This window comes from Leucopleurus acutus (genome assembly GCF_964270905.1).
Source record: "Leucopleurus acutus genome assembly, chromosome: 11".
Classification (NCBI taxonomy): domain Eukaryota; kingdom Metazoa; phylum Chordata; class Mammalia; order Artiodactyla; family Delphinidae; genus Leucopleurus; species Leucopleurus acutus.
Window position 1 is genome coordinate 99,424,921 of NC_139152.1, and position 24,291 is coordinate 99,449,211.

At 44.4% G+C, this 24,291-nt stretch overlaps 1 protein-coding gene across 2 annotated transcripts; it reads left to right on the top strand.

Annotated features, from left to right (window-relative positions):
* Window positions 1–3,950: 3,950 nt before the first annotated feature.
* Window positions 3,951–23,629, top strand: NUP50 (nucleoporin 50). 2 transcript variants are annotated; one of them, XM_082849709.1, is made up of 8 exons: window positions 3,951–4,075; window positions 8,967–9,045; window positions 11,044–11,127; window positions 14,820–15,006; window positions 16,034–16,699; window positions 18,669–18,750; window positions 20,425–20,543; window positions 21,548–23,629. In XM_082849709.1, the coding sequence occupies exons 2-8, from the start codon at window positions 8,977–8,979 to the stop codon at window positions 21,748–21,750; spliced, it is 1,410 nt and encodes a 469-aa protein (XP_082705835.1). In that variant the 5' UTR covers window positions 3,951–4,075; window positions 8,967–8,976; the 3' UTR covers window positions 21,751–23,629. The 2 variants fall into 2 exon arrangements, with proteins under 2 accessions (XP_082705835.1, XP_082705834.1); XM_082849708.1 differs by lacking the exon at window positions 16,034–16,699 and having other exon boundaries at window positions 3,957–4,075.
* The last annotated feature ends 662 nt before the right edge of the window (window positions 23,630–24,291 follow it).

Sequence of the window (24,291 nt, forward strand, 5' to 3'; positions counted from 1 at the left end):
CTCGGTTGGATAACCTTTGCCTGCCCAACAACTAAAGGAGGCGGACTTTCCACTAGGTTCAAACTCGAGCAAGACTCTGGGAGGAAAACAAGACTCTTGGTGCCTGTTAATGCACACATCACCCACCAGACGTCTGGCTCTCAGACCAGGTCTGGGGGAATGCGAATCTTCCAAGAACTCTGTGAATTCCTGGGGCACAACTATTGAAGAATTCCATGCTCTGTGATCTGGTAACGCTAACCCCAAATTCTTCATTCTGCTGCCTTTAGTACTTACCTTCTCTTGACTGTGGAGGTCGTTTTATCAGTATTCAACACCAAACTCATGAAGAACTGAAGAACAGGAAGAGAAAAGCAGTATACAACATTCTTTAAGGCAGTGCATGCTATCTGCCCATCTGTCCTAACCTTTTTTCCTGTTCTTTAGGTACAACCTACTCTAGGACAGGGCACAGATATTGGTCAACAAATGACCCAAAATAAAGAGAAAAGTGCAATTGCATTTCTGGATTCAAAGAGGTCACTTCAAACACAAAAGAGGTACCGATTTCTATTAGTTGGGATCTTCAGCCGGACCACTCCATGACAGCAGCCCCACTGCTGGGCTGATGATAGAAAAACACTTCCTTTTTCAATTCCTTAATATTAGGAGCACAGTGTGGTCCTATAGGCTTCCTGTTGTTGGATGTTTTCTGTTAAGTCCAAACAGAGAATGATTCCAATCTCAAGGTTCTCCATCTGAAACAAAGGCCAGGACACAGCTGGAATTCAACAAATGTTATCTTCCCATTTTCTTCATTAGGGTAAACTAGGCTTGAATTCTCTGAGACGTTTATGACTTGATCACAGTGGCAAAGCTGACACAATGGTGGTTCCCGTCATGGAACTCAAGCAGGAGAAAGGAATGCAAGATTACATTGCCATGAACTCATTCTGAATTAGGTTAAGAAGGGAAACTGATGCGTCTGGTTACTTATTGACTTAATGTAAAGATGAAAGTGACCTAATCTGGCAACCATAAAAATCCTCAGAGGTTAAGCAAATTCAAAGAGATTTTTGAAAGGTAGATTTCAGAAAAAAACTCGCTAATGCTCTTGGAGGACTATTTCATAAAATGAGTGACAAATGGAAGCTGAATTCAGTGGAGGTAGGGGTTGCATACAGACTGCCTTCATTCTCCTGAGTTATAGCCTGTTTAAAGCTGCCATTTTAGTAGAGCACTAAAACCCACCACAGTTTTGTGCAAGTCAGCTAAAGTGCTATTGTGCTATTATATGCATAAGTCTTTATTTGCATTAGAAAGGCATCAATTACCTCATACTACAACACGTAATTAAGAAATAAATGTACCAGCTCAGCCTTACAAGATAAATAATGGATTACTGCAAGAATAAAAGTTGTGATTTTAACTAGCCACATTTCAATGTTGACTATAAGAAAGCCTAGCACTACCTAAGCTGGGTCCTTTATGCAGTAAGGACCAGATATTATATAGCAAGTTGTCTAGTAATCACACTTGCCTGTGAAAAACAAAAATTACCATTCAGTGTCTAAGGCACTAATAAGTTTGGAATGAATGAGCTTCACACAGACAGAACCAAACATGAAGATTCACAAACTACTAGTCAGAAGGGAACCCAGAAATATCTGGGATAATGTCTCTCAATGAAGAAAAATAAAAGGGGTTCATTCATTTGGTAACTAGTTGAATGCATAGTATGTACTAAGGATGGTTAGGCAGGAGGTGAGGCTGGGGGTTGGGAGGTGGAATATGGAGAAATGTGGCTAGTGAGGTTTAAGTGGTAAGGACTTAGAACAGCCAGTGTGACGTGTGGGAAGGCTGACCTGGGACAGCTGGAAGAGATGAGGGGCCACTTGTAACATCTGTGGAGTGTCCAGCAGTAGGCATTCCATGATTGTTGAAATGAACGATGGGCTGGAAGTGAGACCTGGGCTCTGGCCCTAGCTCTGCCACTAACCAACTGCATAGCTTTGCCAAGTCATGTATCATCCTGAAGGGTATTATGTCTCTTTTTGTAGATAAAAAAAACAAAAAAAACCCACTAAAGAGCATGCCTCTGGAGATCTCTCTTTCTGTAATACACTGTCAGTCAACATTCTCTGACTAGTCATACGTACAGTTCGCATTCCATCCAATTTACAAGGACGGTGTGAAAGATACACAATAATACAGTTCCCTGGCTGGGTATTTATCACGTACATCCTCAGAAAAAGAACAAACACCTGGCAACAACTGTTTTGAATGTCTCATCCTAGGAGAAGTAAACATAATAGGGGTCACCTTTGTTCTTCTTTAAACCCTTATGATGTGTAATCTAGTACCTAGACAAGCAGTCTTTAACACGCTAGTCAGTCCATGGATAGGCTTTTAGGGAGGACTCACAAACACCCTGAAATTATGTGCAAACTGGTTTCCTACATGACTGTATGCACAAACTTTCTTTGCATTTTCAAGTAATCCATAAACCCTTCCTCCCAAAAAAGGTTAATAACCACTGCTCTAAGAATGTTTCTTTTAGTTATTTATTCATTTATTTATTTTTATTATGGGCCGTGTTGGGTCTTTGTTGCTGCGCACAGGCTTTCTCTAGTTGCGGCGAGTGGAGCACGGGCTCTTGGCACGCGGGTTTCAGGAGGTGTGGCGCGTGGGCTCAGTAGTTGCGGCTCACGGGGCTGTAGAGCGCAGGCTCAGTAGTTGTGGCGCGCAGGCTCAGTAGTTGTGGCGCACAGGCTTAGTTGCTCCACGGCACGTGGGATCTTCCCCGACCAGGGCTCGACCCCGCGTCCCCTGCACTGGCAGGCGGATTCTTAACCACTGCGCCACCAGTAAAGTCCCAGAATGTTCTTTTTCTGAGGCAACTTTCCTGATGCGTTAATAATGGGTCAAATTCCCATAATGTCCTATTAACCGTTAGGCAAGGAGAGTTAAAGTTGAACCGCTTTGTACAGCTTAATCTATTAATGTACGTGATATCTGAGACGCTACACTGTAGTACTCAAATAAAAACACACGAACACAAATCCTGACACTGGACACATGTATTAGTCCCACAGTTTAAAAATGTGTTTGCAGACTTCATCTTCGTTGACCCCGACTAGGTGCGCAAATGGCAAGTTACCTGGCCTCTAGGGAACCCACCACGGAAAACAAATACAAGGTGGCCGTGCAACGGCGGACGGGTCCGGTTTTCTCATCCACGCCCGCGGCCGTCCCTCCCGGCTCCGCAACCCCAGGCCTTCCGAGCATCCGCAGCCGGCGCGTCGCGGACCCCCGGCGCCGAGGTCCCGCCGTGACGCTACCCGAATTCACTCACGTCTCTGGGAGTCACGGCCTATCTCTCCTCAGCCCTCCAGCACCATACACGGACACCACGAGCCCCGGCCACACTGCCTGACTGACCCCGCTCTCCCTGGCGCCTCGCGACTCCCAGCCGCGCCCACCACCAGCAGCGACCGGCGAGCGACGCCTCAAACGCTTACGGCCGCCGACACGTGACCAACGCGCGCTAAACCCCTGGCCGCCGGCACCCGTCGCCCTAGAGGCCGGCGCGTGGAGTGCGCGCATGCGCGCGCGCATGCGTGAGAGGGGAGCGCTCCGGCGGCCGTTTTTTAAAGCAGTTGGGCGCATGCGCTGCGTGACGCCCCGCTGCCGCCGTAGGAGGAGCTGCAAACCAAGGCTCCGGCGCACTTGCGTAGTAGCCAGACGCGGGCGTTTCTTTCCTCCCTTTTTTTCGAATTGGTCGTGAGGGGTAGTTTCGCGTTAGAAAATGGCGGCGTGGGGCGTGTGGGCCGCCGTTCTCCCAACTGTCTCCTGCTAACGGACGGCTCTCCCCCTCACTGCCCAATGCAGAGAGACGAGGTCCCCGAGGGACATGGTGTTTGAGTCTCAGGGCTTGCCGACCACCGAATCCTTCGAGGCTCTCAGAGCACCGGAAGCGACCGGGCGCCGCTTCAGACCCGAGCGCCGCGGCCGCGACCTCGCACCTGCTCGCCGCTACGCACCCGGGCTTCGCCGCACCCACAACCCAGCGAGGGCCGCGGCTGCCGCCGGCGAGGTGAGAGGCGGGCGGGCGGCGCGGTAGGGGCGGGGGCCGAGCGCGGAAGCCGGGGTGCGGGGCCCGGGTCTGGGAGGAGGAAGCCGGGATCCGAGTGCGGGACCCGGGCCTGGAATGGGGACCCTGGGAGGGAGGAGCTGGGTGCGGGGCCCGACTCGGGTAAGGCCCGCCCGGGCGCAGGGCCCCTGCGGCCCTGGTGGAGGCAGGAGCCGGAGCGGGCAGGGACCGTCCTGGCGAGGCCCCCTCGGTTTATTTCCTAGCGGTTCCTCTCGGTACTCGTTTCTTTCTTTTAGCTCCTTCCACCACTTCCTTGGTCTGGCTTCACTTTCTTATTGCAGTCTCAGGCCACCGATCACCCGTTAGGCTGTCCAATTAAGAAGCAGTGTTAGAGGGCTTCCCTGGTGGCGGTTGCGAGTCCGCCTGCCGATGCAGGGGACGCGGGTTCGTGCCCCGGTCCGGGAACGTCCACATGCCGCGGAGCGGCTGGGCCCGTGAGCCATGGCCGCTGAGCCTGCGCGTCCGGAGCCTGTGCTCCGCAACGGGAGAGGCCACGACAGCGAGAGGCCCGCGTACCACAAAAAAAAAAAAAGAAGCAGTGTTAGAGATTTCGTTTTTCCTTAGCGTTTCAGCCTCCGGGGTCCGGCCCCATGTTCCCTTTTTCCTCCGGGCATCACACCGTCGAGTATGTTCAAATCTGTTTCCATCTTAAAACTGTTGTGGACTGAAGTTAAACCCCAAGGGTGGGGCAGCACCAGGTGGTAGAGATCGCATACCTCACTATGTCGGGCACAAATAAAGTTTTCTCCAATTACCAAAAGTTTCAATTTGCTATCACAAGGTATGCTTCATACCTAGTAATCATTTCATAATTTGGTGCCTTTTAAACCACAAGCCCACATGTTTTTTAAGTTCTTCGTAATAGCACATAAGACTCTAGGTGCCAGACTTTGTGTTAAGTACTTTACAGGGATTTTTTTCCCTTTTTCTCTTCTGGCATAAAAAGAAGATTATTGTCTGAAGTATCATGCTTTGAAATAAAATATGGATTTGGTAACGTATTTTTTAAAGCCAGACTCATAATTCAGGTTAATTCTTTTCCCACACTACAGCTTTTAAGTTAGAAGTAGTATTTTGTAGCCCTTGCTTCTAACAAAACTTGTTCCTTTAATAATATTTATTGAGTCCTTCCTCTGTTCCAGGCACTGTTCTAAACTAAGCTTTTTGTGAATCTCATTTAAATTTCACAACACCTCCCTGTTCTACAAATGAAGAAACTGAGGCACAAAAATTAAATAAAATTTGCCCAGGGTCTCCAGCAACAAAATGGCAAAACTGTATTCTAGCATTTTATAGTATTTTCTCAAATACATCGTGCCGCAGATCTCTGATTCTGCAACAGCCGGACCGTCAGCCATTGGGGGGGCGGGTGGGGGAGTGGATTTGAGGTAAATGAGTGAGTGAAACAAAGAAACCGGCTCTCTGGTTAGTCATTGATGGGATAAATATGGTGGAACAAGAAGCAGCTACATTAATTTAGGTTGTTTCCGTATGCCAGTTGTCTCTTCAGTTGTGGGTATGAGTTAGGTGTTACAATTTTACGCTTATCACAGGTTTTGCACTTTCACCTCCACCCCTTTTTGCCAGTTAATCTTAATACCTATTAAGTTATTAAGTTAATAGTTGATAGCAAAAAAATGCCTGTTTCAGATTCTCCCCTCTTCCGCCCTCTGGTGGAGGTGCTAGTTACTGAGTAGGAAAATGGCCCAAAAGAATCCATACAGAGACCTGGCCTCTGAACAGTTCAAGTTTAGTAAGGATTTATGTGTAAGGGTACCTTGTTTGTTTTCTGGATGACAAAGATTAATAGCAAAACTTGACCAAGTGTTTGGGAGGGAGGCATTAAAAAAGAGGATTTGCAGGTAATGAATGAAAATTACGTTAATTCTCATTTATGTTTTAGAATTTGGGACTTTAAAACCATTTATTCTGTAATCAGAAAGAAGCACTTGTAAAAGAAAAATTGAGAGATTATTAGAAGAGTATTAAAAGCTGAAAGGCCCTCTGTGATTACCCTACCAGGGGGTCAGATTTTGGAGGACTTTGGAATGCCAGCGTTTGAATTTTATTTTATAGATACTAACATGCAGTGGGTGATGTGTAAGTTTGTTCTTTTTTTTTTTTTGGCTGTGCTGCTGGGTCTTCGTTTCTCTGCGACGGCTTTCTCTAGTTGCGGCAAGCGGGGGCCACTCTTCATCACGGTGCGCGGCCTCACTATCGTGGCCTCTCCTGTTGTGGAGCACAGGCTCCAGACGCTCAGGCTCAGTAGTTGTGGCTCACGGGCCTAGTTGCTCCGTGGCATGTGGGATCCTCCCAGACCAGGGCTCGAACCCGTGTCCCCTGTATTGGCAGGCAGACTCTCAACCACTGCGCCACCAGATAAGCCCCCTGGCAGGAGTTCTTTAGACCCATCCAAGTTGTCAGTTACTTGCCGCGCGGTCTTAATTTGGATGTTTGGTGGTCGTCTGGGTGGATCTTTTCAAGTCTGAAGACATAGAGCAATAGGAGAATGAGTAAGACTGAGGGGGAGAAGCCTTGGCCTCAGTGCGCTTCTTCGTGGCCAGAGAACTGGTCTCTGGCAGATCCTGCAGGCGACGTCAGCTGCCCCTTAACGGGCTACTTGAATCGACGTGGCTCAGGGTAAGGCCCAGCCACCCTTCAGAGGGGAGCCATAGCCCAGTAGGCGGATCGAGATTATGGCCTTTGAGGCCCCGCACTGGGTGCCCGAAAAGATGTTGCAGCAAAGAGAGTGGGGTGCGAGAGGACAGTCACATCCCAAGTCATGTCTGCGTCCCTGGGATGGCCGCCCAGTGTGGGTTCTTGGCTTTGTGCAGGCAAGAATTCAAGAGCAAGACACAGTAGAGTGAAAGAAGGTTTATTCAGGGAGATACACACTCCATAGACAGAGTGTGGGCCATCTTGGAAGGCAAGAGGCCTGTTGTGTAAGTTTGTATCTTAATGACCAGGAGGTTCTAGAACCTTACTCTGGTGGGTTGTGGTGTTGAAGGCAAATGAGACTGGGGAAGGACCATAGGAAGGAAGCTAGGCTGGTTTTCAGGAATGCTGGCTAGTGTTCCAAACTAATCGATAAATTCCTGGGCAAGGTAAGTAGCAGAGGAAATGGAGTTTTTTGGTCCATTTAACTGGTAAGTTAGGGAAGAATCCAGCACAACACTCACAGTGGAGCTCTCCATTGATTGTTTCTGTTTTTAATAGCAAAGGATTTATGATCTTAGGATCACAAAATAAATTGGAAATTTTAAGGGATGGATACAAGTACCCACCTTGAATAAGTGCTCGTAGAGATAATACTGTCAATCCCTGACTCTTATTTCTCCCCGTAACACCATGGTTTTTAAGGAGTTGAGCTGATGGCTTTTTTTTGTTTTATAAATTTATTTTATTTTTATTTTTAGCTGTGTTGGTCTTCGTTGCTGTGCGCGGGCTTTCTCTGGTTGCGCGAGCGGGGGCTACTCTTCATTGCGGTGCCCGGGCTTCTCATTGTGGTGGCTTCTCTTGTTGTGGAGCACGGGCTCTAGGCGTGTGGGCTCAGTAGTTGTGGCTTGCGGGCTGTAGAGCGCAGGCTCAGTAGTTGTGGCGCACAGGCTTAGTTGCTCCGCGGCATGTGGGATCTTCCCGGACCAGGGCTCGAACCCTTGTCTCCTGCATTGGCAGGTGGATTCTTAACCACTGCGCCACCAGGGAAGCCCTGATGGCTTATTTTTGAAGAGTTAAAAATTCTAGGAATGTTAACACATCCATATTAATCATATTTTAAACTTTTAAATGATGTCCTAGCTTAGAAATATGCAATTTGGGGTAATTAAATGTTCAATCTTGGGAAATAGATTACTGTCAACTTGTTTGTAGCCTAAAAATGAATAGAGATCTTCCTCAACATATGTTGGGGTTTCGTCACAATAAACCCATGGTAAGATGAAAATACTGTAAGTCGAAAATGCATTTAATACACCTACCCTACCGAACATCATAGCTCAGCCTACCTTAAATGTACTCAGAACACTTACATTAGCCTACAGTTGGGCAAAATCATCTAACATAAAGACTGTTTTATAGTAGTGTTGAATATCTCGTAATTTATTGAGTAGTGTACTGAAAATGAAAAACAGAACGACTGTATGGGTACAGAATGGTTGTAAGTGTATCGATTGTGATGGTGTGGCCGGCTGACTGGAAGCTGTGGCTTGCTGCCGCTGGCCAGCATCACAAGAGAATATCATACCGCCTATTAGCCTGAGAAAAGATCAAAATCTGAAAGAAGGTTTCTACTCAATGCGTATTGCTTTCACACCATTGTAAACTTGAAAACTTGCAAGGCGAACCATTGTAAGTCAGGGACCATCTGTACTCATGTTGGGAAGGTAATTCCAATACCTTATTCAAATTCTTAACTGAGGTTGTACTTTATCATCCTTAAGAGAATTTTAAATATTAAAAATGTCTTGCCTGTAGCAAGACTCTGTGTAAGTATAAGTTGCATGGAATAAGTTAAGTATTTGTTGATTATTATTCAGTTCTTCAGATTTCTGATTTTTAAAAATCAGTGTTTCATTGTAATTTTTTCAAATGCAGTTGATTTAGTATATTGTTCACTGTGCCTTAGAGGACCTCACTGCCTCCTCCAGTAATCTTTATTGGATTCGTGACACTAGGAGCCCCACAGTGCTACAGAGTTCTCGTTAAAGCAGTGCCCACTGGTATCAGGAATGTTTTTATCTCATTTCATGCTAGAGTGAATTTTTAAAATTCTTTGTAAGAGTTAAATCATATTCTAGAAAAGTAAACTTATTACTTCTAATCTTTTTGCTTTTAGGTTCGAAAAAATGGCCAAAAGAATTGCCGAGAAAGAACTGACGGATAGGAATTGGGATGAAGAAGATGAAGCAGAAGAGGTAAGAAATAATTTCCCTAAGAATGATTTCCTTCTACTTCCAAATTTAAATTCATTTTGGGATTCCTCGTGAAGACTCTGGTAAAATTAAAAGGCCTTTTTAAGAACATCCAGAACTGGAAATAGTCTGGTTTCTTACGATCTGTACTTAGTCTAGAAATTGATGACATTTGGGTGTGCTTTTCCATTAGCAACTGTTCCCTAAATACTCTGCTCCTTTGTAGAAGCACCTTCCTCCTGAATTTCATGTAGCATTTCATTGGAGCATTCTAAACCCATGGTTTTAGCCTAGATTGAAGGGTGAGTGAATGATCTAGTCATAAACTTAGCCAGCACTAAGCACATAAACTTAGTGCCAGCACTCAAACTTGTAAAGTGGTTCACCACCACTGTCTTAGTCTGCCATGCTCACAGTTTTAGATTTTAGAAGATTGAGGTCTTCTCCCTTACTGTAATGTAATGCTTTTTGGAGGCCCATTTTATTTCATATTCTTAAGACACTCCCCATCTCCCACCCCCCAACAACTGCGTTAATAGGAATAGAATTTAGATGGCCTAGTTTCTTTCCTAACAAAATAAAAATGGTCTTCCCTGAGGAAATCTTTTAATTTTTGTCTTACAAAGAATAGAACACAGCTGCATTTCTAAAGTGCCTCATCAGCAGTGTGATACTCCCAGGCCAGTTCACTAAGGAAATCTGCACGAAGTTAGCCTTTCCAGTTAGTAGACGTGTGCTAGGTTACAAAATAGACGTATATTTTCAAGAGTTTGCAAAAGTGTTTCCAAGATAATTCTTAGGCTGCTGTTCTCCTTCTTTTTCAATCTGTTTCCTAATATTAATATTTTTTCCCTTACAAATATGTGTACTGGTATGTTTGGGGAAACCAAAATCACAAGTATGGGCTTTTAAAAGAGCTTTTAACAATTCTGACTGACTTGGTACTTTTTAAGCAAGTCTTTGGTAACTTTAGTTCTTTCCAGGTTTTAGGCACAGTTACATTCTGGGCCTACCATATAATGATTTGTTTTGACATTAAAATACTTCAGGAATGAAAAAACTTCCATTTGGACAGATTCTAATGAAATGAGTGTGGAAGGACATTACATTTAATTTGGGTCAGATGTAGCCAAATGGTCCCTTCTGTGGGTGTAGAGATCTCTTTAAGTTTAGCATTATCTGAAATAAGTACAGATGAGAACTTTTTACAGAAAATATTTTATGCCATTCCTCCAGGGTAAAAAGAAGGGTTGAAGTAAAGCGAAAGGTTTTCAGCAGGTTTCCAACAGGTTACTTAGAGTCCCAGTCTCAGTGGTGTTCTGGATCATGGGCAAATGGGCGAAGCTCTTCTTTAAAATAATATGTATTATGAACATAAAATTTATGTTTAAAAACCATAGTTGTAAGAGATTAGATTTGGGCATCTGGGTAATGTCTTTGAATATGTTTGAAATATTCGAAGAATTGATCATGAACAGCTTTGCGCCAAAGTTTTGACGATCTTGGTCTTCTTAGAACTTTGATGTATGTGCTCTTGTCTCTGAATTGTGATAAAGTCTGGATTTGTAGTTTCTGGAAGGTTTCTGATTCACCTAACTAGCATTGGAATTCACAGGATACTAGACATAAACTTTAACGTGCCCTCTCCATAATTTGTGTTACTTAAGAAGCAGAAGAAGGCTTCCCTGGTGGCGCAGTGGTTGAGAGTCCGCCTGCCGATGCAGGGGACACGAGTTCGTGCCCCGGTCCGGGAGGATCCCACATGCCACGGAGCGGCTGGGCCCGTGAGCCGTGGCCGCTGAGCCTGCACTTCCGGAGCCTGTGCTCCGCAACGGGAGAGGCCACAGCAGTGAGAGGCCTGCGTACCGGAAAAAAAAAACAAACCAAAATAAAAAGAAACCAGAAGATATTGATCAGTTTGTCTGGTCTAGCTTTTTTGTTCAGCATTTTATCTCCTTTTTGGCCTTATCTTGTTGCTGATTAATTTGTACACTCCTGCAGGTGGGAACATTCTCGGTGGCCAGTGAGGAAGTCTTGAAGAATAGAGCCATAAAGAAAGCAAAGCGTAGGAATGTTGGATTTGAAGTGAGTGTTTTCTTACAGCTTCTGGTATTAAATGCTAACTTGATTTCTGAGCTGTAGAGTATTTCCACCTCTGGGAGCAGTCAGATGAATAAATGCTTTTATTTTAATTACTGTCTTTTATGTAATCTATCAAGAATGTCTTTTTTTTAATACATATAATTTTTCATTGTTAAGTTCATTATTACAAGATATTGAGTATAATTCCCTGTGTTGTACAGCAATTCCTTGGTTGGTTATCTATTTAATATATAGTAGTGTTGTATATGTGTTAATCCCAAACTCGTAATTTATCCCTCCCCCCACCTTTCCCCTTTGGTAACCATAAGTTTGTTTTCTAAGTCTGTGAGTCATATTTCTGTTTTGTAGGGAAGTTCATTTGTATCATTGTTTTAGATTCCATATATAAGCGATATCATATTTGTCTTTCTCTGTTTGGCTTACTTCACTTACTATGATATTCTCTAGGTCCATCCATGTTGCTGCAAATGGTATTATTTCATTCTTTTTTATGGCTGAGTAACATTCCATTGTGTATACATATACCACATCTTTATCCAGTCATCTGTCAGTGGACATTAGGGTTGCTTCCCTGTCTTGACTCTTGTAAATAGTGCTGCAGTGAACATTAGGGTACAAGTATCTTTTCGAATTATATCAATAGTTTTGTCCGGATATGTGCCGAGGAGTGGGATTGTATGGTAGTTTTTAGTTTTTTTAAGTAACCTCCATACTGTTCGCCATAGTGGCTGCACAAATTTACATTCCCGCCAGCAGTGTAGGAGGGTTCCTTTTTCTCCACATTCTCCAGCATTTATTACTTGTAGACTTTTTGATGGTGGCCATTCTGACCGGCGTGAGGTGATACCTCATTGTATTGATAGTTTTGATTTGCATTTGTCTAATAATTAGCGACGTTGAACATTTTTTTATGTGCCTGTTGGCCATCTGTATGTCTTCTTTGGGGAAATGTCTGTTTAGATCTTATGCCCATTTTTTTTACTGGGTTGTTAATAAATGCTTTTTTAAATGCCTAGTGCACCAAGAATTTGTGAAAATCCTTGGTGTAGACCATGGGAGATAGAAAAAGATAATAAATATGAGATCTGGGGCTTCCCTGGTGGCACAGTGGTTAAGAATCCACCTGCCAGTGCAGGAGACACGGGTTCCAGCCCTGGTCCGGGAAGATCCCACATGCCACAGAGCAGCTAAGCCCATGCACCACAACTACCAAGCCTGCGCTCCAGAGCATGCGAGCCACAACCACTGAGCCCATGTGCCACAACTACTGAAGCCCGCATGCCTAGAGCCCGTGCTCCACAACAAGAGAAGCCACCACAATGAGAAGCCCGCGCACCGCAGCAGAGTAGCCCCCGCTCACCACAACTAAAGGAAGCCCACGCACAGCAACAAAGACCCAACTCAGCCAAAAATAAATAAAATTAAATAAATTTATATTAAAGAAGAAAAAATAAATAAGTAAGTAAATAAATAAGAGATCTGTACCTTAAAGGGAACTTATCCAATTGCAGAAATAAGATATAGATGTAGACAAATTTGAGTTGAGTGATAGTATGAAGAGGGAAAAGAGTATAGCAGTAGGAAACAGGGGAAGTGGGTGTTGGAAGTAAGAAAGGAAAATGCAGGATATTCTCAAAGTGTTGTCTGCTCCCTAGGATCGAGCTGTGGGTAGGCTGATGCCTTTGAGAATAATAGAAGCGTTGCCCATTTTGTTTTTCCTTCTAGTGTAATATGGTATATTAAAATGTTTCATTCCTGTGTTCCAAAGGATAAAAGATGAGTTATAACTCGTGAACTGAAATCATGTGGTCAGTATTCAGCCATCACTCCTTGTTTAATAACTCTTCCCCAGTATAGTCCTCATCCCTCAAATAAATTCCAGACACGTGAGTGCTGTCTTGGTGACCTGGACATCTGTTGTCAGGCAGGAGAGGCTGGTTTGAACATCTTGGGTGGCATCCTCGGAATAAACCTACGGAACTGCATGTTCTGTGGTGGCTCTGTTCAGTTTTTCTTTATTCCGAGTTCTTTTCTGGCCTGATTTCATTCTTGAAACTGGTGACTGGCTGGATGTAGGTGTTGAGCCAAGTTACATTTGGTGGCTCTTTCATGAAGATACCGGGGGGAGGGACAGCTTCATTAGGGAGGAGGTGATCGATTTTGTTTTAGAAATGTATTTCGGGACTTCCCTGGCAGTCTGGTGGTTAAGACTCCGCCTCTCAATTCAGGGGGTGCAGGTTCGAGCCCTGGTCGGGGAACTAAGATCCCACACGCCTCCAGGTGTGGCCAAAAAAATAAATAAATTGCACATCTCTCTTTTTTTTTTAACTTTTTAGTTTATATTGGGGTGTAGCAAATTAACAATATTGTGACAGTTTCAGGTGCACAGCAAAGCGACTCACCCCATATCCATGTATCCATTCTCCCCCAAACTCTCCTGCCATCTGTGCTGCCATGCACATCTCTTTAAAAAAAAAAGAAAAAAGAAAAATGTATTTCAAGGGCCTGTGGTACATCCAAGTGGAGTTCTCTAGGAGACCACTAGGTGTATTGATTGGCCACTCAGAACAGGAAGTGGCGTGAGAGGTGGGTGCAGCTCTGAGAAATTTCCCCATCAAGGAGATTGAAGCCAGGGGAAGAGAAGAGGTCTAAGAGTGCAAACTCATGATGAAGAACGAGATGCCTAGGGGAGACAGGCTCAAGGAGGGACGGGCCAGCTGTGGACAAGTGACAGTGAAGAGGCAGAAACAGTGCAGACCACAGCCCAGGGGCAGAGAGCAGCGTTAGAATTTCATAAGGCATGCCAAACATTTCCAGAGCATCTTGGGTTAGAGATGGGAGAGAGCTACCAACAGCAGGATAGGTCTGGGAGAAAGACCTTGCTAAAGAAAGCAGAGAAAACCTTGGGAATAAAATGTTGCCTCTGGGGCTTCCCTGGTGGCGCAGTGGTGCAGGGGACGCGGGATCGTGCCCCGGTCCGGGAAGATCCCACATGCCGCGGAGCGGCTGGGCCCGTGAGCCATGGCCACTGAGCCTGCGCGTCTGGAGCCTGTGCTCCGCAACGGGAGAGGCCACAACAGTGAGAGGCCCGCCTACCGCAAAAAAAAATGTTGCCTCTGGATTTCTCAACTAACGGAAAATCTAGAATTGGGACTCAGTCAACTTCGCAAGTTTCTGTATACTGAAAGCAGGCTGAAAGCAACAAAAGTTCTTAGGAAATTATAAGTAGTGGGTAAAGTACTTTTAGTTAACCTCACTTGATGTTTCTACAACTTCCTTAGGCAAAGGGTCTTTGAGTAGTATATGAAAAATCTTTCATTTGGGGTTTAGTTGTGTTGAGAATGTGTTTTTAGTTACAGTTCTGTGCCTCGGTGGTGAGTCCATCAATTTATTTGAATTAGTCTTTTTAACCTTTTATATCCTAAATATATTTTAAAAAATTATTTCACTGTAAATTACATCTATTCTTCCTGTTTTAGGAAGGCAGCTTCGGGCTGCAAAGCTGTCACGAGTAAACTCCATGTTCTGTTTCTGCTTGTGCTGGTAGTTTCCTTTAATGCTGGTTCCATAAGGATTCCGGGTACTGTTTAGCCAAGATAATACTGTCATTCACTTGCTTATTTGGAGACAAAAAAGTAGAGTTATCTAACGTGTGCTCTTCCTTTATATTTCAGTCTGATGGTGGAGGGGCCTTTAAAGACTTTAAAGGTTTGGTCATACCGTCTGGAGGAGGAGGGTTTTCTGGGTTTGGTAATGGCGCTGAAGGGAAGCCTTTGGAAGGACTGTCAAACGGAAACAGCATCACTAGTGCCCCTCCCTTCTCCAGTGCAAGGACAGCGACCGAGACCAAGGCCACCTTTGGTGAGTAGGTTCTTCTCCCCCGAGTCACATCTGTGTAAAGATGATCTATGAAAAATATCTTTCAAAGATGTTTTTCTTGTACTTTTTCTGGGTCATGAGGCTATATGAGCAAAAACAGGGTAATGGTGAAAGGGATGGAAATTAGGGAGCTTTTGGCTCTTTACAGAGTAACTGAGTAGAGCACAGGCCAAAATAGACCTGGGTTCTGTCCTCAGTTCTGCCAGTTACCAGCTCTGTGTGACCTCGGTGAAGTTCCTTAACCTTTGAGCCTCCAAATCTTCAACTGCGAAATGAGAATGACCTCAGAATCAACCTAAGGGTCAAAGGAGAAAAAGAAGCTCTTAGCAGACCCTCTGTAAAGGCCTCCCATCCCACCCCCTCATTCATTATAAATGTACCAAGAATTTCCTGTGTGCCACATACCTTACTGTTCCCAGTCTAGATTTATTTTGCCCAGGACATGTTGATTGCCTAATCCTGTTTTGAGGGGATTGGTCAAGAAGTTTTGGGATTAACAACAGAGAATGGGATCATGGGTTAAAATCTTTGGTTCTTAGAAATGATCCTGACTCATTGGATCATACTTAGCTAGTTATTCTAAGAGTATATACTGTTTCATTTAAATTAGGCAGAATGTTTAGTGTGATTAAGATAAGTACTTTCTATTAAGATTTTAACTGCATTAATATATGTTCCTCCTTACAACCTTGGGGATTAAGTTTTGTACTAACATAGTATTTCGACAGTTTTAGGTAAAAAAAGCCATCCTTTTGAAGGAAGAGATTATTTTAAAATTATAGCGGTTTAATGCAAGCATGTAAAAAATAGATATATTCATATATATAATGTTTGATTTGATTTTTGTAATAACTAGTTTCCAAATACTATATGTGCACATACTTCTTGAACTGTCACAAAAATGGGATACAGTAAAAGCACAAAATACGAAGACAGAGTGGTGTGAAAATCAAGATGACTTAATTAAATCAGCTTCTGAATAAATTCTTAAAACTGTAATTTCCTGTAGGGTCTGTTGCTGTAAATGGCCCTACCTCCTTGGTCGATAAAAAGATTTCAAATCCCAAAACTAATGGCGACAGTCAGCAGCCTGCCTCCTCTGGCCTTACCTCCAGTGCCGCCCGCCACAGGAATGCCTATCATAAGCAGTTGGCGGCCTTAAACTGCTCTGTTCGGGATTGGATTGTGAAGCACGTGAACACGAACCCGCTCTGTGATCTGACACCTATCTTTAAAGACTATGAGAAATACTTAGCAAGCATCGAACAGCAACATGGGAACAGTGGCAGCAGTAATTCTGAAGGTGAAACCAACAAAGTATCAGTTGAAACACAGCCTCCTTCCCTGTTTGGTTCAACAGAATTACAGCAAGAGTCAACATTTTTGTTTCATGGCAACAAAACTGAGGATACATCTGAAAAGAAGGTGGAGGCTGTGTCTGAAAAGAACAAGGACCCGTCACTAGGAGCAACAAGTGCCTCATTTAATTTCGGCAAGAAAATTGATAGTTCTGTTTTGGGCTCCTTAAACTCTGGCCCCTTGACTGGATTTTCATTTTCTTCTGGAAACTCCAGTTTATTTGGCAAAGATATTACCCAGAGTAAACCAGTTTCTTCACCATTTGCCACTAAAACGTTGGAGAGCCGAGCAGAAGGTGGCGGCAGCGACTGCAAAGGTAAACACAGAGTCAGCCCTGGAAGTCTTCTAGGTTTGTGGGAGTTCTGTATTTGGTGGGAAAAGTGTAGCCTTGTGCACGAGGTGGATCTGGATTCGCGTCACAACTCCATCATTTCCCCGACGTGAGTGTGATCCCGGACAGAGTTGATTAACTCCTTTGAGTCTGTCTCCTTATTCGTGAAATGGAGTAAGACCAATTTGGTAGGGTTATTTTAAGGATTAAGAGTATGAAAATAAAAATAATATAAAAACATCTGGCACAGTGACTTTGAAAATTATCAAATACTTGGCTTTCCATTAAAAAAATTGTATTTTATTGAAAAATTCATGATGGACGTTCACTGAATTGTTTGTTTTTAAGAGATTTGCTTATAAATAAATTCACACGGCAAAACCATACTCTACTCTAAAAAAGGTAGACTTCATAGCTGTGGGGGAACAAATTGACAGTGTTTTCCCAAGATGTGTCTGGATTGCAGCCACCTTTCTAGAAGTTTCTGTGGTGTGTCATGTTAGTGCCCCAAACCAGGCCTTAATCCCAGCCCCTCCACTCCCTAGGTGGTTCTTAGCTCCCTGAAAAGAGGGGTTGTATCATAATCCCTCTTCACCACATGGTGGTTGTGAACAAACTGTGTGTATGTAGGCTCTTGCTTATAAGCAGTTAAAAGTATGTCTCTCAGGCATCGGCATATTGATCCTCGAGAAGGAGAACTGCAATTGCCAGTGGGCCGTTAAATACTATGTTTTCCTACCTGGAGGGAAACTCTCCTTATGTTGCCTTGCCCTCCTCACCTGTATCCTCAGGTAAGGGCCCTCCAGGGCAAAGCATAGAATAAAGAAGTCCCCTCTTCTCTGCCCTAAATACGACAGAGGGAGAGTCTGTCGTAGTCACAGGGGCTCTGCCGCTTGTGGAAGGGATGTCGAGTTTGAATTAAGTCTCTGTCTCAGCAGGATGCCCCTCCACAAAGCACTTATTCCTTATCTTGCGGTTAACACATCTTACGCACAGGAAGACTTGGAGAGCTTGTTAAAATAACAGATGCCCGGGGCTTCCCTGGTGGCGCAGTGGTTGAGAGTCCACCTGCCGATGCAGGGGATGCGGGTTCATGCCCCGGTCCGGGAAGATCCCGCATGCCGTGGAGCAGCTGGGCCCGTGAGCCATGGCCGCTGGGCCTGCGCGTCCGGAGCCTGCGCTCCGCAACGGGAGAGGCCCGCGTACCAAAAAAAAAGATGCCCGGCCCCACGCTGGAGGGCCTAACTCAGGAGTGCCTTCTTAAAATCGAAATGAGCTTGTGACCTGAATTGTTTGAGCACCAGAACTGTTTTTCTTAGTCGCTAGTCAGTTTTATGCAGTTGCCTTCTCTTAAGGGGATTGTAATTTGTGTCCAGCAGTGACTTAGCTCTCCCCTGAGGTTGAGGCGCTGGAGTGAAGGGAAGTGCTGTTGGGCCCAGCCCGGGGGTGCCCGTGGTACCAGCCTGTCCGGGGGCGTGGTGGCCCAGACAGAGCTTAAGTTGCTTACCGTTGGCTTTGGGCTAATTGCTCTGACAACTTGTCCTGTAAAGGTGTTATTTTCTCCATTGTCTTTGGTCATCGCTCTCATTGGTTATGCCTTGGCCTGATGCAGCTACAGTCACAGGAGCATTCGGGGATGAAAGTGCTGGAAGCCCATCTGAGATTTTTATTTCCCAGTGGGTAATCTGAGTATATGTGAGTGTTGACTGATTGTTTTCCTGTGTGAGTTTGCCTGTTCACTGAATACAAGCACAGACACTTGGATTCAAAGGCTTTCTGCAGAAATCCAGTGAGTGCCTCCTTATCCCCGCCCCCACACGATTAGATTGTGTTTCAGTTTCTGTATCAGCTTACATGGAATTTGTAGGTTGGGGGGGTAGGTAACGAACTTCTTTTGTCACATTTTCAAGCTCTTGATTTGACTCTTACTGAGTTAGTGTTGTTTTTATAAAAGGTGGAGATGAAGAGGAGAGTGATGAGCCCCCCAAAGTAGTAGTTACTGAAGTAAAAGAAGAAGATGCTTTTTACTCCAAAAAGTAAGTAACGGTCACGGGAGTTCCACTTTTCAGAGACATGGAAAGAGGCTTCTGGCTGGAGAGCGCAGGTGACATTGTCCCTGCAGAACTTACTGGGCGTCCCATCCTGGGGTCAGGCTGTGCCCATTCTTTGAATTGGAACAAGGAAGAATTCTTAGCCTGTTTATTTAAAAATAATCCGGCTCTAAAAATTTCCTGCCGGGCGTGTCCTCCTCTTTCCTGTTTCCTGCCGGGCGTGCCCTACTCTTTCCTGTCAATGTAGCTCTCTCCTGCTTTTCAGGTGCTTTAGAGACAGCCCTTTCTGTTGGATCTTCCTGCCCCAGTCTCACCTCATCATTCTCTCCCTTTTTCTCCTTTCTTCTCTTCCCCCCTCCTTCCCCTACAAAGACAGTCACCTGGTCACTGATTGGAGGTTTGGTTTCACTTATGCTCTTAAACTAGGTGGCATCTCGGATTCCTTCCTAGAGACACATTAACCTTCGTGGATTTTCTCACAGCCAAGAAGTTCTCCACAGCAGCCACTCCTTCCCGTTAAGGATGTGTAAATACTTTCTCTTTCCCTCAGTGATGAGAGCTGGTTTGGGCTTTTGTTTTTTGTTTGTCTAATGAGAGCTGCTGATTTCAGCAGAAGGCTGAAGAGAAATTTTGAATTATCTCTCAATGAAATTCGTGCTTTTTAACAAAGATATTTACTGAAAAACATTTGTGCCCTTTTAGAAGCTTCCCTGGATGTGTTTTTCTAATACAAACATTGCAGACTTAAGTCAGCAATTTTCATAGTGTGAATCACCAAATCCTGTGGGATTCCCAAATGTTTATTTTTGAGAACTTTTAAAAGAAACCAGCAATTCCTTTTGCCTGTTTAAAGATTTAATTACACAGATGAGGTAAAAGAATGACCCTGACTTGAGATTTTTTTCCTTTTTTTTTTTGTCTACACCGCACGGCTTGTGGAATCTTAGTTCCCCGACCAGGGATTGAACCCGGGCCCCAGCAGTGAAAGCGCCGTGTCCTAACCACTGGACCGCCAGGGGATTCCCAAGGGTTTTTTTCTAATCAGAGCAAATCAAAGGAACAGGCAGTAGGTTTGATTTGTTTATTAATAACCTAAGGAGATGTGTGATAGGAGGCTGGGGAAACATTTGACAGCATTATTTTAGGCCTTGCTTAGGCATGTTTTCCAGACTTATTTCAACATCTTGGGAGATCAAAAATTGAAGGAGTCCTGAAGAGAATTCAAAAATAAGAAGTAGGAAAGGGGGGGTGGTGTTTGTGTGGCAGTGTGTGTGTTCTCTATTTGTTCCTCTTCTTTAAGGACCAGGTCAGTTCTTTTGAGCTCAGGGCCGAAGGAGCACGTCAGGGAGGTGTGGGATGCTTGGCTGTGATTTTGACTGACTTTTGAGAAAAGATGGTTTCAGAAGCGTTGTTAAAGAGTTGTATAGGACCCACTGTATAATAGAAAAAAATATGGAGGGACTCCAGCCTGTCTCACCAGATTCTCTTACCTGCCTGTGTCCAGACCTGATGTGGGTCAGTAGAAGGCTCTTCCTAAGCTTCCTCTGCTGTCATTTAATAACAGACTTCCACACAAGTGTGAACAGGGGCTGTTAGAAAACTGTGACTGTCGTGATCTGTCATTGAGTGTCTGATCATACCTATTATTTTTCTCTGTAGGTGTAAACTATTTTACAAGAAAGACAATGAATTTAAAGAGAAGGGTGTAGGCACTCTACATTTAAAACCTACGGCTAATCAGAAGACACAGCTCTTAGTGCGGGCAGACACCAATTTAGGTGGGTATCTTTCTTTTCAGGTGGTACAAAATAATCATAATCACATAGTATGTAAAAGCCCTTTGCTGATTTAGTCGAGATTTTCAAGTATATTAATGTGTTCTTTGGAACGGAATAGAGTTTGTTCAGGCCAAATTCATCCTGTGCTTACTGATTATAGATTTAGTCGAGTACCAGGGTAGTAGTGTATAAGAAAACCTGGATGTATTGAAAGCTATTGCCAAGAAGTAACTGAAATGGTTTTCATTTTCCTTTGTGCTAGGTATGTGACTAAGAAGCTACAGGTAAATCGGATGGTTTAGTAAACACACAAAGGAAATTAACTGTTTAAAGGAATCCTTTTTATGTACCAAATATTCATTAACTCGTTGCTGTCCACCCTTTACCCCATCCTCCAGCTTTACCCTTAAAACAGTCCTCTGAAAGGAAGAGGTAGTGGCTGGGCTCAGGGCGGGTCTAAGGGGAAGTGGTGGGTGGTGGCAGATGACACCAGACTGTGTCCTGGAAAGAAACTTGTGTGAGTCTTCTTTCCTGTGGACTTGACCAATTTGTGATACTATCATAGCAACATCACTCTCACCCTGTGAGCGGTGCTGGCCTCTGACAGAGCCGTTTTTCTGCTGACCGTTCTCTGTTCGAATGACATAGTGAAACCTCCACGTCCTGCTGGCGTGTTTTTTCTGCAGTGCAAGAAAGCACGGTGTGTTCTAAAGTGCTGCTGGTTTAGGGCTGCTGCCATGATTGTGGGAGACTTGGGGCAGGTGTGCAGAAGGTGGGTCTTCCTCGGGGAGGCCCAGTCCACTTCCTGCCAGAGGCCCACGGTCCTCTCTCGGGGACACCGTGCTGGCATCTGGCAGGGAACTGTGGCCATCCTTAGGACATTCCTGTGGCTCCATTAAGTATAAGTTGCTCCGGTGTTTAATGTTTAGCCTGTTAAAGCTGTAGTTTCACGGAACTATAGTTTATATATTTTGATGCGTTTTTTTCCCTGTGTTTAAATGCAGGCAACATACTGCTCAATGTTCTGATTCCGCCCAATATGCCGTGTACTCGCACAGGGAAAAACAATGTGCTTATTGTCTGCGTTCCAAACCCACCCATTGATGAGAAAAACGCCACCACCCCAGTTACCATGTTAATTCGGGTAAAAACAAGCGAGGATGCAGATGAGCTGCACAGAATTTTACAGGAGAAAAAGGATGCCTGAACACACTTCGGCTGAGGAGTTGTTGCCAAGTTGCTGCTTCCCCACCGCCCCCAAATTTAGTTTTCTTCTCTTCCTACTTTGACATTCTAGGGCTTATAGATAACTTAAAAGTTTTGTGAGGAAGATTAATATGGCCAATAAAACCTTTAAAGTTAAGTGTCAAGAAACTGTATTCTCCCTTCTTAAGAACTGTCTAATGTGTGAAATACATTTGAAAGGAAGTTTTTGGAAGATTTTTAATGTTCATTTATTAAACTAACCACAGGTGATTTCTTAATGGACTGAAATCAGGGTATCGATTAGATTTCCCAAAGGCTTTTCCGATCCAGGGGTTTGGGGTCAGCTGCCGCCACCGGCACGGCTTCTCACGGCGGTGTGTCCAGAAGGGAGCTTGCCTGTAGCGGTCTTCTTTCTGGCGGGCTTGGCTGACGTGTGTCCACATGAACCGTGCTGCCGTGCTGTGGCGGAGATGGTTCTTTGCTTTACTGTGTTAACTTTACAGCTGAAATGTGAGCACTGAATGTTTGCCTTCAGCTTTTTCCGTGTGGACGCTGGCCTCTAACCCCATCGGCTGCTTTACTGTGATTCTGGAACTGCTGTTTCATTTTAAACGGAAATGAGTAGCTTGTTCTTTGGTCTTGTAGGTTTATTCATGAGGTGCTCTTACTTCTGTTTCCCCCTGGAGACAAATGGGATGGGGGAGATTGCCAGGAATGAGATTTAAAAGCACAAATTTGTAGTTTGTAGACCCTTATAGAAAAGAAAGGGTTAAAGCATACAACAAAAGGAAGAGAATATGCTCTTGGTTATTTGTCCCATGGTGAACCCTATGGATCTAAAACCTAAACTTATTAAATCATAGGGGTTTTATTACACAGGAGCCGTGTGAACTAACCAGGAAACATGCAATAAGGAAAAGGAAGAGAAAACTGTGTGTAAATGTTGCCTTTAACTTTTAGACAGCAGTGTATTCTGCATTTGATACTGAAATTTCCATTTACTTTTTAAAAAGTAAGATATTCAGTATGTCCATTTGGAAGGGAGCCATGGGTACACACACGAATACTCACTTCTCCATAGCTGTCAGGTAACTAACACTAGGGTTCTTTGAAGACTCTGGTCATATGAACTAGAGGTAAAGTTCTAAATGTCCACTTTCATTCATTCCTCATGAATCCTTAATGCTGGTACCAGATGATCCTGTTGAAAGGCTCAGGGTCCGTGCCCGAGGGCTCACATGCGTATATTCTGATCTTCAGCACGTGATGTCTCTGACTTTAAAAAAAGTCAAAATCAGTGTAGATAGTACAGCTGCTTTTATTTAAAAAGAAAAAAAGCTTTAACTTTTAGAGGTACAGGAGGCGGGGAATCCATTTTGCGATGTGTCACTCTTAAGCACCTGAGGTCAGGTAGTCGCACCAGTGCCTCACGACACCTGCGCTGCAGCTCGCTGCCCAGTGTGCGACCTCAGACACTCACAGAGGGAGGCGCTCGCTGTCTTGGGCGGGGGTGGCATCATCCCGGGTGTGGCGTGAGGTTGGGGGGAGGGGCGGTCACCTCCCTCTTTCTTTTTACAACTGGGAGTATTCATGAGGAGTTTAGTCAGCTGGTGGTGGATGCTGTTAAAGTAACCCTGGCCCTGCCCTGTTGACCTTAGGGTTATCCAGCTGCTAACGGGCTGAGGAAATAAGGGGGACAGACCTCAGCAGGTCACAGCTTAGCTGCGCGTGCTCCTGGGTCCCACCAGAAAGTAAGGCTCACACACCTCGTCGGGGACCCTTCAGTGCATCCTTCTGCTTGCTTTTGCATGCGATGCGGAATGTTCACCAAAAATGGCATGAAAGTCATGATTGGATTAACTCTTCACACCCCCATCCACCCCCCCACCCCTGGGTAAAAATAGTTTGTCTTTTTAAATTGCTGGATATGTGTGGTTTTCTTTTTCCTAACATTCCCAGCAAGTTCTTGCTAAGACTGTACTGTTACAGTGAAGATTACGGGGGAAATGTGATGTGCCCACCGTAAGTCAAAATGTGATATTTTCTTAAAATCACTCTTACTCTTTAGGAACTTGCCAGTCTCCACTTTAATTATGTATTAGTGTAAAAGAGCCTAATAGGCGTATGTGGATTTCGCTGTAAACTCTTAAGTCCTGGTATTGTTACTGGGGGAGGGGCTCCTTGGCCCCTGGAGGGCTTGCCTTTTCATCCCCTGTGTAACACCTCAGTTCTGCCCTGTGGGTTTAGATTTATTTTTAGCAAATTATTAGCAATTAGGCTTTAAAATGTTTAATGTGGACTAAAATTTTTGTCTTTAGTTTGAGAATCTAGAAAGTGTGTCATAAGTGTGGCCTAAAGGGTGTATATATCTTTAATTCTAAATCAGATTGTGTTATCTCTTGACAAACACTGAGTATCCCAGTGGCCTTTTTGTTTTTAAACCGCTGTTCATTCATCTCCTTCTGAGCATTCCCATTAAGCAAAACATTGAATGTTATGTTGTGTGTAAATGTCTGCATTGTTAGAATTACAGGCTAAAACG